This window comes from Amblyraja radiata, chromosome 9 (genome assembly GCF_010909765.2).
Source record: "Amblyraja radiata isolate CabotCenter1 chromosome 9, sAmbRad1.1.pri, whole genome shotgun sequence".
NCBI classification, from domain to species: Eukaryota; Metazoa; Chordata; class Chondrichthyes; order Rajiformes; family Rajidae; genus Amblyraja; species Amblyraja radiata.
In genome coordinates this window covers 59607243-59622068 of record NC_045964.1, presented here as the reverse complement: position 1 = coordinate 59622068, position 14826 = coordinate 59607243, and the positions used below count along the sequence as shown (strand labels likewise).

The window sequence follows — 14826 nt, the reverse complement described above, 5'->3', positions numbered from 1 at the left end:
AGCGATCCCCGCACACGAACGCTATCCTGCACCCACTAGGGACAATTTACAATTTTACCGAAGCCAATTATTCTACACACCTGTACGTCTTCGGAGTGTGGGAGGAAACCGGAGCTCCCGGAGAAAACCAACGCAGGGTTTCAGTGTTAGAGCGTTCCACTTGCAAACAAAGTGCAGATTAAAAATAAGTGCACGGAATGTAATGAGGTAGGTTGGGAGATCCGGACTATACAGCATACAGCTATGGAATCAGGCCAATCGGCCCAACTTGCCCATGCCGGCCAAAATGTCCCAGCTACACTATTCCCACCTGCCTGCGTTTGGTCCATATCCCTCCAAACCTGTCCTACCCATGTACCCGTCTAACTATTTCTTGAACGTTGCGCCAGTCCCAGCCTCAACTACCTCCTCTGGCAGCTCGTTCCATACACCCACCACCCTTTGTGCGATGGGGAGAACGTGCAAACTCCGTACAGACAGCATCCCGTAGTGAGGATCAAACCCGGGTCTCTGGGGCTGGAAAGCAGCAACTCTAACGCTGCGCCACCGTGCCGCTCAAAGGATAAGACACAAAAACGTGAAAGCACGTACTGCCGAGTTCAAGATCTTGGTGAAGATCGAGTTCTTCTTCCTCACGGTCGTCTCTGAAACTGTCCTCTCATAAGCCGGGGGTACAGTCTGGATCTCCCAACCTACCTCATGACAGTCCTTGCACTTTTTTTGATGTGCACGTTTTCTGCAACTGCAGTGCTCTAATACTATATTCTGCACTGTGGTATTTTTCTCTTTGCCACAGCCTGTTGTACATATGTCTAGCTTGATTCTACTCATGTGTGGTGTGATAGCTCGGGAAACAAAGTTTCTCACAGTATCTCCGTACGAATGACAACAATAAACCAATACCGACTACATCACTGAGTCTTACCAAGAGGTGTGCAGAAGGATGGGTCTTCCACCAAAAAACAAAAGTTTAAAGGCCATTCATAAACCATTCCCCAACAATAAAAGGCTCAAGCGTGCGAAGGAACTGCAGATGCTGATTTACACCAAAGATAGAGGCCCAAAATGCTGGAGTAACTCAGCGGGACAGGCAGCATCTCTGGAGAAAAGGAATAGGTGACGTTTCGGGTCGAGACCCTTCGTCAGACTGAGAGTCAGGGGAGAGGGAGACTAGAGCTATGAAAAGGTTCAGAACAATCAGGGCCCAACATAAGGACCATTGTGGGCTCCAGTGCACAAACTCCGTACAGACAGCACCCATAGTCAGGATCGAACCTGGGTCTCCTGCGCTGTAAGGTTGTAGCTCTATCGTTGCACCACCTGTGCCGCACTGATATTGAAATTAATATTGATATTGATATTAATTCTTGCCAATGATAATATTCATCAATACGTCCTGAACACCAGGAAAGCTTTTTATCAAAAAAGAGCATTTTGAAGACCTGTACCAAGACGTGGCCTACAGAAGCAAGCCTTTTCTCTCAAACGTCTGAGACTGAGGGAACACCTGGTAGAAAACTATGAGAGATGCAGACAGGATAGACAGTCAGAACCAGGATGGATTGTTGTAGACCAGTCATTAGACAATAGATGCAGGAGTAGGCCCGGGTTCGATCCTGACTACGGGTGCTGTCTGTACGAGCCAGCACCGCCATTCAATGTGATCATGGCTGATCATCCACATTCCTGCCTTCTCCCCATATCCGCTGACTACGCTATCTTTAAGAGCCCTATCTTGCTCTGTCTTGAAAGTCCAGAGCTTTATGGTAAGAGGGGAAAAGGTAAAGGGGGATGTGAGAGGCACGTTATTTTAAACAGAAGGTGGTGGGTGCCTGGAACGCACTGCCAGGGGTAGTGGTGGAGGCAGATACGATAGTGGTGTTTAAGAGGTTTTTGGATAGATTAGCAGGGATGGTGGGATATGGACCACATGCAGGCAGAGGAGATTTAGTTTAGATTAGTGAGAGTTCAGAGATACAGCGCGGAAATAGGCCCTTCGGCCCACCGGGTCCGTGCCGGCCAAATGAACCCCGCACACTAGCACTATCCTACACACACTGGGGAAAGTTTTACAATTTTACCATGCCAATTAGCCTGCAAACCTCTTTGGAGGGTGGGAGGAAACCAGAGCGTCTGGAGAAAACCCACGCGGTCACAGGGTGAATGTACAAACTTCGTACAGACAGCACCCGTAATCAGGATCGAACCCGGGTCACTGGCGCTGTAAGGCAGCAACTCTACTGCTGTGCCACTGTGCTGCCAAAGGTTAGATATGCAGGGAATGGAGGGATATGGCTCACGTGCAGGAAGAGGAGATTAAATTAACTTGTACTCGCTAGAATTTAGGAGATTGAGGGGGGATCTTATAGAAACTTACAAAATTCTTAAGGGGTTGGACAGGCTAGATGCAGGAAGATTGTTCCCGATGTTGGGGAAGTCCAGGACAAGGGGTCACAGTTTAAGGATAAAGGGGAAATCTTTTAGGACCAAGATGAGGAAAACATTTTTCACACAGAGAGTGGTGAATCTCTGGAATTCTCTGCCACAGAAGGTAGGTGAGGCCAGTTCATTGGCTATATTTAAGAGGGAGTTAGATGTGGTCCTTGTGGCTAAAGGGATCAGGGGGTATGGAGAGAAGGCAGGTACGGGATACTGAGTTGGATGATCAGCCATGATCATATTGAATGGCGGTGCAGGCTCGAAGGGCCGAATGGCCTACTCCTGCACCTATTTTCTATGTATCTATGTCATGTTGGGCATAGATATAGTGGGCACGGAGTAACTCCGCGGGACAGGCAGCATCTCTGGACAGAAGGACTGGACTTCTCTCCAGAGATGCTGCCTGACCCATTGAGTTACTCCAGCATTTTGTGTCTGTCTTCAACGATAAGCAACATCTGCAGTTCCTTCCTACACATTTCTCCTGATCGGTTATTGCCCTGTATCCCAGCCCACACACACACACATAACTCAAAGCACTGCAGCAACACCAGCTAAAATTCTTCAAATCAATTGGTACAATAAGCGATACCCAAGCCAGCCCCCCCCCCCCCCCCCCACCCACCCCCCGGCACCGAGGCTCTCATTACAGCCCGCCAAGTCCATTACGAACGTGCCAGAACGCAAACTCCCGAAACACCCACTCCACTCCAGCACCGCCATTCAATGTGACCATGGCTGATCATCATTCCTTTATCAACGTTACTTTTTTGCATATCTTTCATTCATTGTTCTATATCTCTCCACATCGTTGTCTATATCACTCGTTTCCCTTATCCCAAACTAGTCTGAGGAAGGGTCGACCCGAAATGTCACCCATTCCTTCTCTCCAGAGATGCTGCCTGTCCCGCTGAGTTACTCCAGCTTTTTGTGCCTATCTAAGAATTTAATTGTTCAAGAAGGAACTGCAGATGCTGGAAAATCGAAGGTACGTCGCCGAAACGTCGCCTATTCCCTTCGCTCCATAGATGCTGCTGCACCCGCTGAGTTTCTCCAGCATTTTTGTGTACCTAAGAATTTAATTGTTCTGTTTTCAATACATATGACAATTGAATCCTCTTGATTCCTCTACATTCATCCAGCTTTGGTAAGTAATATTTTCTGCTCATTTAGTACAGAAGAACAAGGAATAACTAGAATTTTCACAGAGCATTTGTCTCTCTTACAAGGTAAAGCAAAATTTAGAATACAAAAGCAGATGTGCGGATAGACGCAAGATGCTGGAGTAACTCAATAGACAACAGACAATAGACAATAGGTGCAGGAGTTAGGCCATTCGGCCCTTCGAGCCAGCACCGCCATTCAATGGGATCATGGCTGATCATCCCCAATCAGTGCGTCAGGCAGCATCACCGGAGAATAGGAATAGGTGACGTTTCGGGTTGAGACCCTTGTTCAGACATCAGGTTAGTGGGTTAATTGGCTTTGGTAGAAATTGTAAAAATTGTCCCTAGTGTGTAGGATAGTACGGGTGTCAGAGGTTATGGGGAGAAGGCAGGAGAATGAGGATAGGAGGGAGAGATAGATCAGCCACGATTGGATAGCGGAGTAGCCTTGATGGGCCAAATGGCCTAATTCTATTCCCATCACTTATGAACTTATGACTCGCTGAGTTACTCCAGCATTTTGTGTCTATCTGCGGTGTAAACCAGCATCTGCAGTTCCTTCCTGCACAGATCGAAACTCCCGTATATATCGGCTGACTGGGAGGTTATCGCAGTCAATGGAAAAATCTTTCCACCGGCCTTTCGCAGAGTTCAAGAGTGTACGACTGCTCCAGATTAGCTCCTGTCTTTTAGAAGAAAGAAGCAGGTTTATAAAATATGAAGGTCCATCTGGTGATACAGATAGCTGCCTCGTGAGCTGGAGATGAAAGTGTGACGTGATGGACAATACATGAAGGATGAGGCTCAAGCTACCGAGTCAGCAGGACACCCCAGGGCACCACACAGCCAGCACCTATGACTTGCGATTTACCTGTGGCTAAGTATCCTGATTCTCCATTCATCTGAGACCATTGGTCAGATGTGGGGACTCTACTGGCAGGGTAGGCTTCCTTGGTTTACGCTTGCCATTCTTCTCAATTATCCCGTATCTCATGTTCCCGATGTTGGGGGAGTCCAGAACCAGGGGCCACAGTTTAAGAATAAGGAGTAAGCCATTTAGAACGGAGACGAGGAAACACTTTTTCTCACAGAGAGTAGTGAGTCTGTGGAATTCTCTGCCTCAGAGGGCGGTGGAGGCCGGTTCTTTTAATGCTTTCTAGAGAGAGCTAGATAGGGCTCTTAAAAATAGCGGAGTCAGGGGGTATGGAGAGAAGGCAGGTACGGGATACTGAGTTGGATGATCAGCCATGATCATATTGAATGGCGGTGCAGGCTCGAAGGGCCGAATGGCCTACTCCTGCACCTATTTTCTATGTATCTATGTCATGTTGGGCATAGATATAGTGGGCACGGAGTAACTCCGCGGGACAGGCAGCATCTCTGGACAGAAGGACTGGACTTCTCTCCAGAGATGCTGCCTGACCCATTGAGTTACTCCAGCATTTTGTGTCTGTCTTCAACGATAAGCAGCATCTGCAGTTCCTTCCTACACATTTCTCCTGATCGGTTATTGCCCTGTATCCCAGCCCACACACACACACATAACTCAAAGCACTGCAGCAACACCAGCTAAAATTCTTCAAATCAATTGGTACAATAAGCGATACCCAAGCCAGACCCCCCCCCTGGCACCGAGGCTCTCATTACAGCCCGCCAAGTCCATTACGAACGTGCCAGAACGCAAACTCCCGAAACACCCACTCCACTCCAGCACCGCCATTCAATGTGACCATGGCTGATCATCATTCCTTTATCATCGTTACTTTTTTGCATATCTTTCATTCATTGTTCTATATCTCTCCACATCGTTGTCTATATCACTCGTTTCCCTTATCCCAAACTAGTCTGAAGAAGGGTCGACCCGAAATGTCACCCATTCCTTCTCTCCAGAGATGCTGCCTGTCCCGCTGAGTTACTCCAGCTTTTTGTGCCTATCTAAGAATTTAATTGTTCAAGAAGGAACTGCAGATGCTGCAAAATCGAAGGTACACAAAAATGCTGGAGAAACTCAGCGGGCGCAGCAGCATCTATGGAGCGAAGGAAATAGGCAACGTTTCGGGCCGAAACGTCGCCTATTTCCTTCGCTCCATAGATGCTGCTGCACCCGCTGAGTTTCTCCAGCATTTTTGTGTACCTAAGAATTTAATTGTTCTGTTTTCAATACATATGACAATTGAATCCTCTTGATTCCTCTACATTCATCCAGCTTTGGTAAGTAATATTTTCTGCTCATTTAGTACAGAAGAACAAGGAATAACCAGAATTTTCACAGAGCATTTGTCTTTCTTAAAAGGTAAAGCAAAATTTAGAATACAAAAGCAGATGTGCGGATAGATGCAAAATGCTGGAGTAACGCAATAGACAATAGACAATAGACAATAGGTGCAGGAGTTAGGCCATTCGGCCCTTCGAGCCAGCACCGCCATTCAATGGGATCATGGCTGATCATCCCCAATCAGTGCGTCAGGCAGCATCACCGGAGAATAGGAATAGGTGACGTTTCGGGTTGAGACCCTTGTTCAGACATCAGGTTAGTGGGTTAATTGACTTTGGTAGAAATTGTAAAAATTGTCCCTAGTGTATAGGATAGTACGGGTGTCAGAGGTTATGGGGAGAAGGCAGGAGAATGAGGTTAGGAGGGAGAGATAGATCAGCCACGATTGGATAGCGGAGTAGCCTTGATGGGCCAAATGGCCTAATTCTATTCCCATCACTTATGAACTTATGACTCGCTGAGTTACTCCAGCATTTTGTGTCTATCTTCGGTGTAAACCAGCATCTGCAGTTCCTTCCTGCACAGATCGAAACTCCCGTATATATCGGCTGACTGGGAGGTTATCGCAGTCAATGGAAAAATCTTTCCACCGGCCTTTCGCAGAGTTCAAGAGTGTACGACTGCTCCAGATTAGCTCCTGTCTTTTAGAAGAAAGAAGCAGGTTTATAAAATATGAAGGTCCATCTGGTGATACAGATGGCTGCCTCCTGAGCTGGAGATGAAAGTGTGACGTGATGGACAATACATGAAGGATGAGGCTCAAGCTACCGAGTCAGCAGGACACCCCAGGGCACCACACAGCCAGCACCTATGACTTGCGATTTACCTGTGGCTAAGTATCCTGATTCTCCATTCATCTGAGACCATTGGTCAGATGTGGGACTCTACTGGCAGGGTAGGCTTCCTTGGTTTACGCTTGCCATTCTTCTCAATTATCCCGTATCTCATGTTCCCGATTGTTAGGCGCCTCCCCCTCCTGGTGAATGCTATGTACTTACCTTTCTCTGTTTCTATCCCAAGTACAGGCCTCGTGGCTGTGAGTCTGGAATCGAGGGGTTAAAGGCTCCTGTACCCGATTGGCCAAGCTGCGTCAGGTGACGGGTGACTCATCTGAAGTATAAATACCAGAGCTTCCCAGGATTCTCTTTCCTCTTCGTCGTAGACTCTGACTGATGAGCAGACTGTTGGTGGGGGCCGAGGAAGCCTGACCACATGGCATAGAACTTTGTCCGCTGGACAGGCAGCATCTCTGGACAGAAGGACTGGACTTCTCTCCAGAGATGCTGCCTGACCAATTGAGTTACTCCAGCATTTTGTGTCTGTCTTCACCGATAAGCAGCATCTGCAGTTCCTTCCTACACATTTCTCCTGATCGGTTATTGCCCTGTATCCCAGCCCACACACACACACACATAACTCAAAGCACTGCAGCAACACCAGCTAAAATTCTTCAAATCAATTGGTACAATAAGCGATATCCAAGCCAGCCCCCCCCCCCCCCCCCCCCACCCACCCCCCCGGCACCGAGGCTCTCATTACAGCCCGCCAAGTCCATTACGAACGTGCCAGAACGCAAACTCCCGAAACACCCACTCCACTCCAGCACCGCCATTCAATGTGACCATGGCTGATCATCATTCCTTTATCAACGTTACTTTTTTGCATATCTTTCATTCATTGTTCTATATCTCTCCACATCATTGTCTATATCACTCGTTTCCCTTATCCCAAACTAGTCTGAAGAAGGGTCGACCCGAAATGTCACCCATTCCTTCTCTCCAGAGATGCTGCCTGTCCCGCTGAGTTACTCCAGCTTTTTGTGCCTATCTAAGAATTTAATTGTTCAAGAAGGAACTGCAGATGCGGGAAAATCGAAGGTACGTCGCCGAAACGAAATATTTCCTTCGCTCCATAGATGCTGCTGCACCCGCTGAGTTTCTCCAGCATTTTTGTGTACCTAAGAATTTAATTGTTCTGTTTTCAATACATATGACAATTGAATCCTCTTGATTCCTCTACATTCATCCAGCTTTGGTAAGTAATATTTTCTGCTCATTTAGTACAGAAGAACAAGGAATAACCAGAATTTTCACAGAGCATTTGTCTTTCTTAAAAGGTAAAGCAAAATTTAGAATACAAAAGCAGATGTGCGGATAGATGCAAAATGCTGGAGTAACGCAATAGACAATAGACAATAGACAATAGGTGCAGGAGTTAGGCCATTCGGCCCTTCGAGCCAGCACCGCCATTCAATGGGATCATGGCTGATCATCCCCAATCAGTGCGTCAGGCAGCATCACCGGAGAATAGGAATAGGTGACGTTTCGGGTTGAGACCCTTGTTCAGACATCAGGTTAGTGGGTTAATTGACTTTGGTAGAAATTGTAAAAATTGTCCCTAGTGTATAGGATAGTACGGGTGTCAGAGGTTATGGGGAGAAGGCAGGAGAATGAGGTTAGGAGGGAGAGATAGATCAGCCACGATTGGATAGCGGAGTAGCCTTGATGGGCCAAATGGCCTAATTCTATTCCCATCACTTATGAACTTATGACTCGCTGAGTTACTCCAGCATTTTGTGTCTATCTTCGGTGTAAACCAGCATCTGCAGTTCCTTCCTGCACAGATCGAAACTCCCGTATATATCGGCTGACTGGGAGGTTATCGCAGTCAATGGAAAAATCTTTCCACCGGCCTTTTGCAGAGTTCAAGAGTGTACGACTGCTCCAGATTAGCTCCTGTCTTTTAGAAGAAAGAAGCAGGTTTATAAAATATGAAGGTCCATCTGGTGATACAGATGGCTGCCTCCTGAGCTGGAGATGAAAGTGTGACGTGATGGACAATACATGAAGGATGAGGCTCAAGCTACCGAGTCAGCAGGACACCCCAGGGCACCACACAGCCAGCACCTATGACTTGCGATTTACCTGTGGCTAAGTATCCTGATTCTCCATTCATCTGAGACCATTGGTCAGATGTGGGACTCTACTGGCAGGGTAGGCTTCCTTGGTTTACGCTTGCCATTCTTCTCAATTATCCCGTATCTCATGTTCCCGATTGTTAGGCGCCTCCCCCTCCTGGTGAATGCTATGTACTTACCTTTCTCTGTTTCTATCCCAAGTACAGGCCTCGTGGCTGTGAGTCTGGAATCGAGGGGTTAAAGGCTCCTGTACCCGATTGGCCCAGCTGCGTCAGGTGACGGGTGACTCATCTGAAGTATAAATACCAGAGCTTCCCAGGATTCTCTTCTCTTCGTCGTAGACTCTGACTGATGAGCAGACTGTTGGTGGGGGCCGAGGCAGCCTGACCACATGGCATAGAACTTTGTGTATTTTCACCATTCCTTGTTAACAGATATTGAATTGGGACGGATAAGGGCTGACCTTAGAGTTTTCGTGTATTTTGGTTTCAGGGTTGTATCTCTTTGGGCAGGTTTTGGAATCTCCGGTTCGACGGCCCATGGCGTGGCTGGCTGGAGCATTGTTAAATTGTTTGTCGGTTTATCCATATCCCTGACTGGGTTGTTTAAATCAGGTTTGAGTTTTGTGTTCCAATGAATAATTAAAACTGTTTTTTGAACCTGAACCTGGTTTTTGACTTGTGTTACGTGGCTCTGAAGTACTTGCATTCGGGAGTCGTAACAAAATGGGGGCTCGTCCTAAGTTTTGAGGACCCTAGACGTTTTTAGGGGGTATTTTTGGTAGGCTTCTGGACTGAGGAAGTCTGTGTGTTGAGAGGGATTTTTTTCTTCCCTGTTTGTGGTAGCATTAAGGCCCAAGTTTTAGCTGGTGGTTTGGGACTACATTAGAAATGGAATTTAAGGTGAAAGAATTTGTTGAGGCTCCTAGTCGGGAGTTGTTTGATAGATGTACGAAGGAGCATTTGATTTTGCTGGCTGAGAACTATGCCGTGACTATTGACAAGCATTCAAAGAAACACTCCATTAAATCGGAGTTGTGGGCTGCGTTGGTGGAGGGTGGAGACAGTCCCCCACCTTCTGTTCAGCCAGTTCAGAACATGGAGGCCATCATTAAACTGAAGGAGATGGAGCTTGAGTCACAGAGAATTGCCTCTTTGTTAAAAGAGAAAGAGCTCATGCATGTTCTTGAAATGAAACGGCTTGAGCTTGAGGAGGAAACCAAAAGGGCTGAATTTCAGCTGCGGGAAAAAGAAATAGATAATTCCCGGGTTTCTTCTAGGGAACGGGAGTTTGATATGAGCAAGAACATCCGCCTGGTTCCCCCGTTTCGTGAGGAGGATGTGGACAAGTATTTCACAGTGTTTGAACGGGTGGCTTTGTCCTTGAAGTGGCCTAGGGACGTGTGGACCTTGCTATTGCAGTGTGTCCTTGTGGGTAAAGCACGGGAGGTGTACTCGTCTTTATCTGTTGAAAGCAGTCTGGACTATGAGTGTGTGAAGTCTACAGTATTAAGGGCTTATGAATTAGTTCCAGAGGCGTACCGGCAGAAGTTCCGGCACTTTAGGAAGTTTGATAGTCAGACTTATGTGGAGTTTGCTAGGGAGAAGGAGGCACTTTTTGACAGGTGGTGCGCTTCTCAAGGAGTGAAGGATTTTGAGCTACTGCGGGCCTTGATGATTATGGAAGACTTTAAGAACTGTCTCCCTGAGAGGGTTACTACTTACCTTAATGAGCAGAAGGTGAATGAGGTGTCTAAGGCTGCGGTGTTGGCAGATGAGTATGTATTGACTCATAAATCTGATTTTGTTGGGCGATCCTATAGTTTTGGTGCACGGCCGGTTGATCGTGGTGGTGTCGCCGGTGGCAGTGTCAAAGCTGTTTCTGTGCCTGCAAGTGGCAGCACGTTGATACAGGGGGAGGTCCGAGCTGATAGGGTTGACGGAAATGTGAGGACAATGAAGGTCCTGTGTGCTACTATTGTAGAAGGAGAGGGCACATGTTAAAGTCGTGTCCCGTTCTGAAGCAGAAAAATGCAAAGCCTGTGGCTTTGGTGGGTGCACAGAAGGCACCTGTCGTACCTGAGGTGCCTGAGTCTGATGAGTGTAGGAATTATTCTGCGTTCATCATGAATGGTTTTGTTTCTCTAGAGGATGGGGGTGATAGAGTTCCAGTATCCATCTTGCGTGATACTGGTGCTACTCAGTCCTTTATATTGGATGGTGTACTGCCGTTTTCTGGGGAATCATCGGTTGGGTCAAGTGTCCCAGTGGTAGGATTCGGGATGGATGACATGGTAGTGCCTTTGCATACCGTGCGTCTCGAGTCCGAGTTGGTTTCAGGCCGGGTAACTGTTGGGTTACGGCCGTGTTTTCTCGTTGGGGGAGTTTCTGTGATTTTGGGGAATGACTTGGCAGGAGGTAGAGTTTTAGTCACTCCTGAGGTGACGGCTGTTCCGATGGTGCAGAGTCCTGATAGATTGGCTATGCAGCATCCAAAGGTCTTCGCAGCTTGTGCTGTCACGAGGGCTATGGCTAAGAGCCAGGCGAAGTTTGAGGATGTGGTGGACCTGAGTGAGAGCATTTTTGGGGATCAGGATGATAGATCCTGTGTTGTGAAGGGTGTTTCTCCATCTCAAGATGGGATAGTGTCTGGAAATGTGCCGGTGTCACTGTCACGTGACCGGCTGGTTGAGGAGCAAAAGAGTGATCCAGGTTTATCTGATCTGTTCGACTACGCAGTGCCTGAGGGGGATATGGATTCCACAGAAAAGGGGTATTTTCTAAGGGATGGCTTACTGATGCGAAAGTGGTCTCCCTTGGATATATCTGGGCATGATGATTGGAGCGTGGTTGATCAGATTGTGATGCCTCGTCGGTATAGGGACGAGATACTCTGTTTGGCTCATGATGGTCCTCTGGGTGGACATTTGGGGGTCAATAAGACGTATGACCGCATCTTACGGAATTTTTTTTGGCCAGGGTTGAAAAAGGACGTGAAACAGCACTGCAGGTGTTGTCACATTTGCCAGGTGGCAGGAAAGCCGAACCAATCGATTGTTCCTGCGCCTTTATATCAAATCCCTGTGGTCGGTGAGCCGTTTGAGCGGATTCTAGTTGATTGTGTGGGCCCTCTACCTCGGACAAGGGTGGGCAACAAGTTTTTATTAACGATTATGTGTGCGACTACCCGCTTTCCGGAGGTGGTCCCTTTGCGTAGAATTACTGCCCCTGCAATTGTTAAGTCTCTCACTAAGTTTTTTTCGTTGTTCGGTTTGCCCAAGGTTGTGCAGAGTGACCAAGGTACCAACTTCATGTCGAAGGTTTTTGGTCAGGTAATGAAATTGTTAGATATTAAGCATGTTTTGGCTGCAGTGGTGCTGCCCCCTGACACGGGTGATGATGTGGGGGAGGCACGGTTGTCTGTGGCAGTAACGCAGGGAAAGCTGAGTAACTCTGAGGCTTTGGAGACGCTTCCCTTGCGGTTGTCTCATTTGACTGGCATATCCGTGGCAAGGATGATGTATTGGCTGATGCATTGTCGCGCCAGTGATGTCTGTGCTACTGAATAGTTGCTGAAATTTGGTGGTGTTTTTTTTAGTTCATTTTCAGAAACTTATTCAGTATCTTTGGGTGGGGGTGTTAGGCGCCTCTCCCTCCTGGTGAATGCTATGTACTTACCTTTCTCTGTTTCTATCCCAAGTACAGGCCTCGTGGCTGTGAGTCTGGAATCGAGGGGTTAAAGGCTCCTGTACCCGATTGGCCCAGCTGCGTCAGGTGACGGGTGACTCATCTGAGTATAAATACGAGAGCTTCCCAGGATTCTCTTCTCTTCGTCGTGGACTCTGACTGATGAGCAGACTGTTGGTGGGGGCCGAGGAAGCCTGACCACATGGCATAGAACTTTGTGTATTTTCACCATTCCTTGTTAACAGATATTGAATTGGGACGGATAAGGGCTGACCTTAGAGTTTTCGTGTATTTTGGTTTCAGGGTTGTATCTCTTTGGGCAGGTTTTGGAATCTCCGGTTCGACGGCCAATGGCGTGGCTGGCTGGAGCATTGTTAAATTGTTTGTCGGTTTATCCATATCCCTGACTGGGTTGTTTAAATCAGGTTTGAGTTTTGTGTTCCAATGAATAATTAAAACTGTTTTTTGAACCTGAACCTGGTTTTTGACTTGTGTTACGTGGCTCTGAAGTACTTGCATTCGGGAGTCGTAACACCGATGTTGGGGGAGTCCAGAACCAGGGGCCACAGTTTAAGAATAAGGAGTAAGCCATTTAGAACGGAGACGAGGAAACACTTTTTCTCACAGAGAGTGGTGAGTCTGTGGAATTCTCTGCCTCAGAGGGCGGTGGAGGCCGGTTCTTTTAATGCTTTCTAGAGAGAGCTAGATAGGGCTCTTAAAAATAGCGGAGTCAGGGGATATGGGGAGAAGGCAGGAACGGGGTACTGATTGGGGATGATCAGCCATGATCACATTGAATGGCGGTGCAGGCTCGAAGGGCCGAATGGCCTACTCCTGCACCTAATTTCTATGTTTCTATGTTTCTATGAATGGCGGTGCTGGCTCGAAGGGCCGAATGGCCTACTCCTGCACCTATTGTCTATTGTCTCATTTATAGGCCTGTCCCACTTTGGCGATTTTTGCCGGCAGTCGCCTGAAAAGCCGGCAACTGGAACGGCGACTGTCAGAGTGGAATACACACACACACACACACACACACACACACACACACACACACACACACACACACACACACACACATCGCTTCCTTCACCAGTCCGTTATGCAGGCGGGGGACAGGGCAAGCGGGGGGAGCGCTGTCTGAGTGAAATTCACACGGTGCAAAGCCAAGTTGATACAGACACACACCGCGATGAACAGGAAAGTTGGCGCTGTAATTAAGACGGCTAAAGCACAGTGTCCTTTAAAATAGGCTGGAGGGGAGAAGAAGGGAGGAGAAGGGAGGAGAAGGGAGGAGAAGGGGGGAGAAGAAGGGAGAAGGAGTGGAGACAACTTTTAACAATCATACACGGCTGTGAAGCTCGGCGGACATTTAATATTACCGGTCGGGTATCCTCGATTCTGAAAACTACTGCTCACGTTTTTTTTCCCCCAATGAGCCAATGAAATTCACCAATCAGCACCGGCTACAACCTACGAGAACCTTCGACCGGGCAACCCACTAGGACCTCCTGGCGACCCACCTAAGGCACGAGAATTCTCGCTACTCTCCATGGCGGCTTCATTCTGGTCGCCGCTAAATTTACAACATGTTGAAAAATTCACGGCGACCATAATGAGGCCGCGACTAGTTCCCAGAATGCGGGAACTCCTCGCGGCCATGAAGGCGACTACCCGGCAACCACCCGTGACCATGTGGCGACTGCACAGTCTCCTGTAGTCGCCTAAAAAATGGGACAGGCCCATTAGATTCTAACTTTGACCAGAAAAACGTTGTACTCACATTGTATCGTCCCTGCAATGCTCTCATCTCTTCATCCTGCCGACACGTTTTTTGCAGTAACTCTGTTAAAGAACAATATTGAAACAGGCATCAGTGTAGGAATACGGCCACCTACCGTGGGCGGCCACGGTGGCGCTGCGGTAAAGTTGCTGCCTTACGGCGCTTGCGACGCCGGGGACCCGGGTTCGATCCAGACTACGGGTGCTGTCTGTACGGAGTTTGTACGTTGTCCCCGTGACCCACATGGGTTTTCTCAGAGATCTTCGGTTTCCTCCCGCACTCCAAAGACGTACAGGTATGTAGGTTAATTGGCTTGGTGTAAGTGTCCCTAGTGTGTGTGGGATAGTGCTTATGTGCGGGGATTGCTGGTCGGTGCGGACTAGGTGGGCTGAAGGGCAGGTTTCCACACTGTATCTCTAAACTAAACTAAACTTGTCAATAAATTCATAAGTTCTAGGAGAAAAATTAGGCCATTCAGCCCGTCGAGTTCAATCAGCCATTCAATCATGGCTGATCTATCTCTCCCTCCTCACCCCATTCTCCTGCCTTCTCCTCATAAC

General features: G+C 47.9%; 1 protein-coding gene across 5 annotated transcripts in view; it reads right to left on the bottom strand.

Annotated features, from left to right (window-relative positions):
• The window catches only part of cep128 (centrosomal protein 128), a 401773-nt gene that overhangs the window by 54023 nt on the left and 332924 nt on the right, over window positions 1–14826 (bottom strand). For all 5 annotated transcript variants that reach the window (XM_033027567.1, XM_033027570.1, XM_033027569.1 and 2 more), the window contains exon 18: window positions 14267–14328. In XM_033027567.1, the coding sequence (XP_032883458.1) occupies window positions 14267–14328 (62 nt within the window). The remainder of the gene's footprint in view (window positions 1–14266; window positions 14329–14826) is intronic.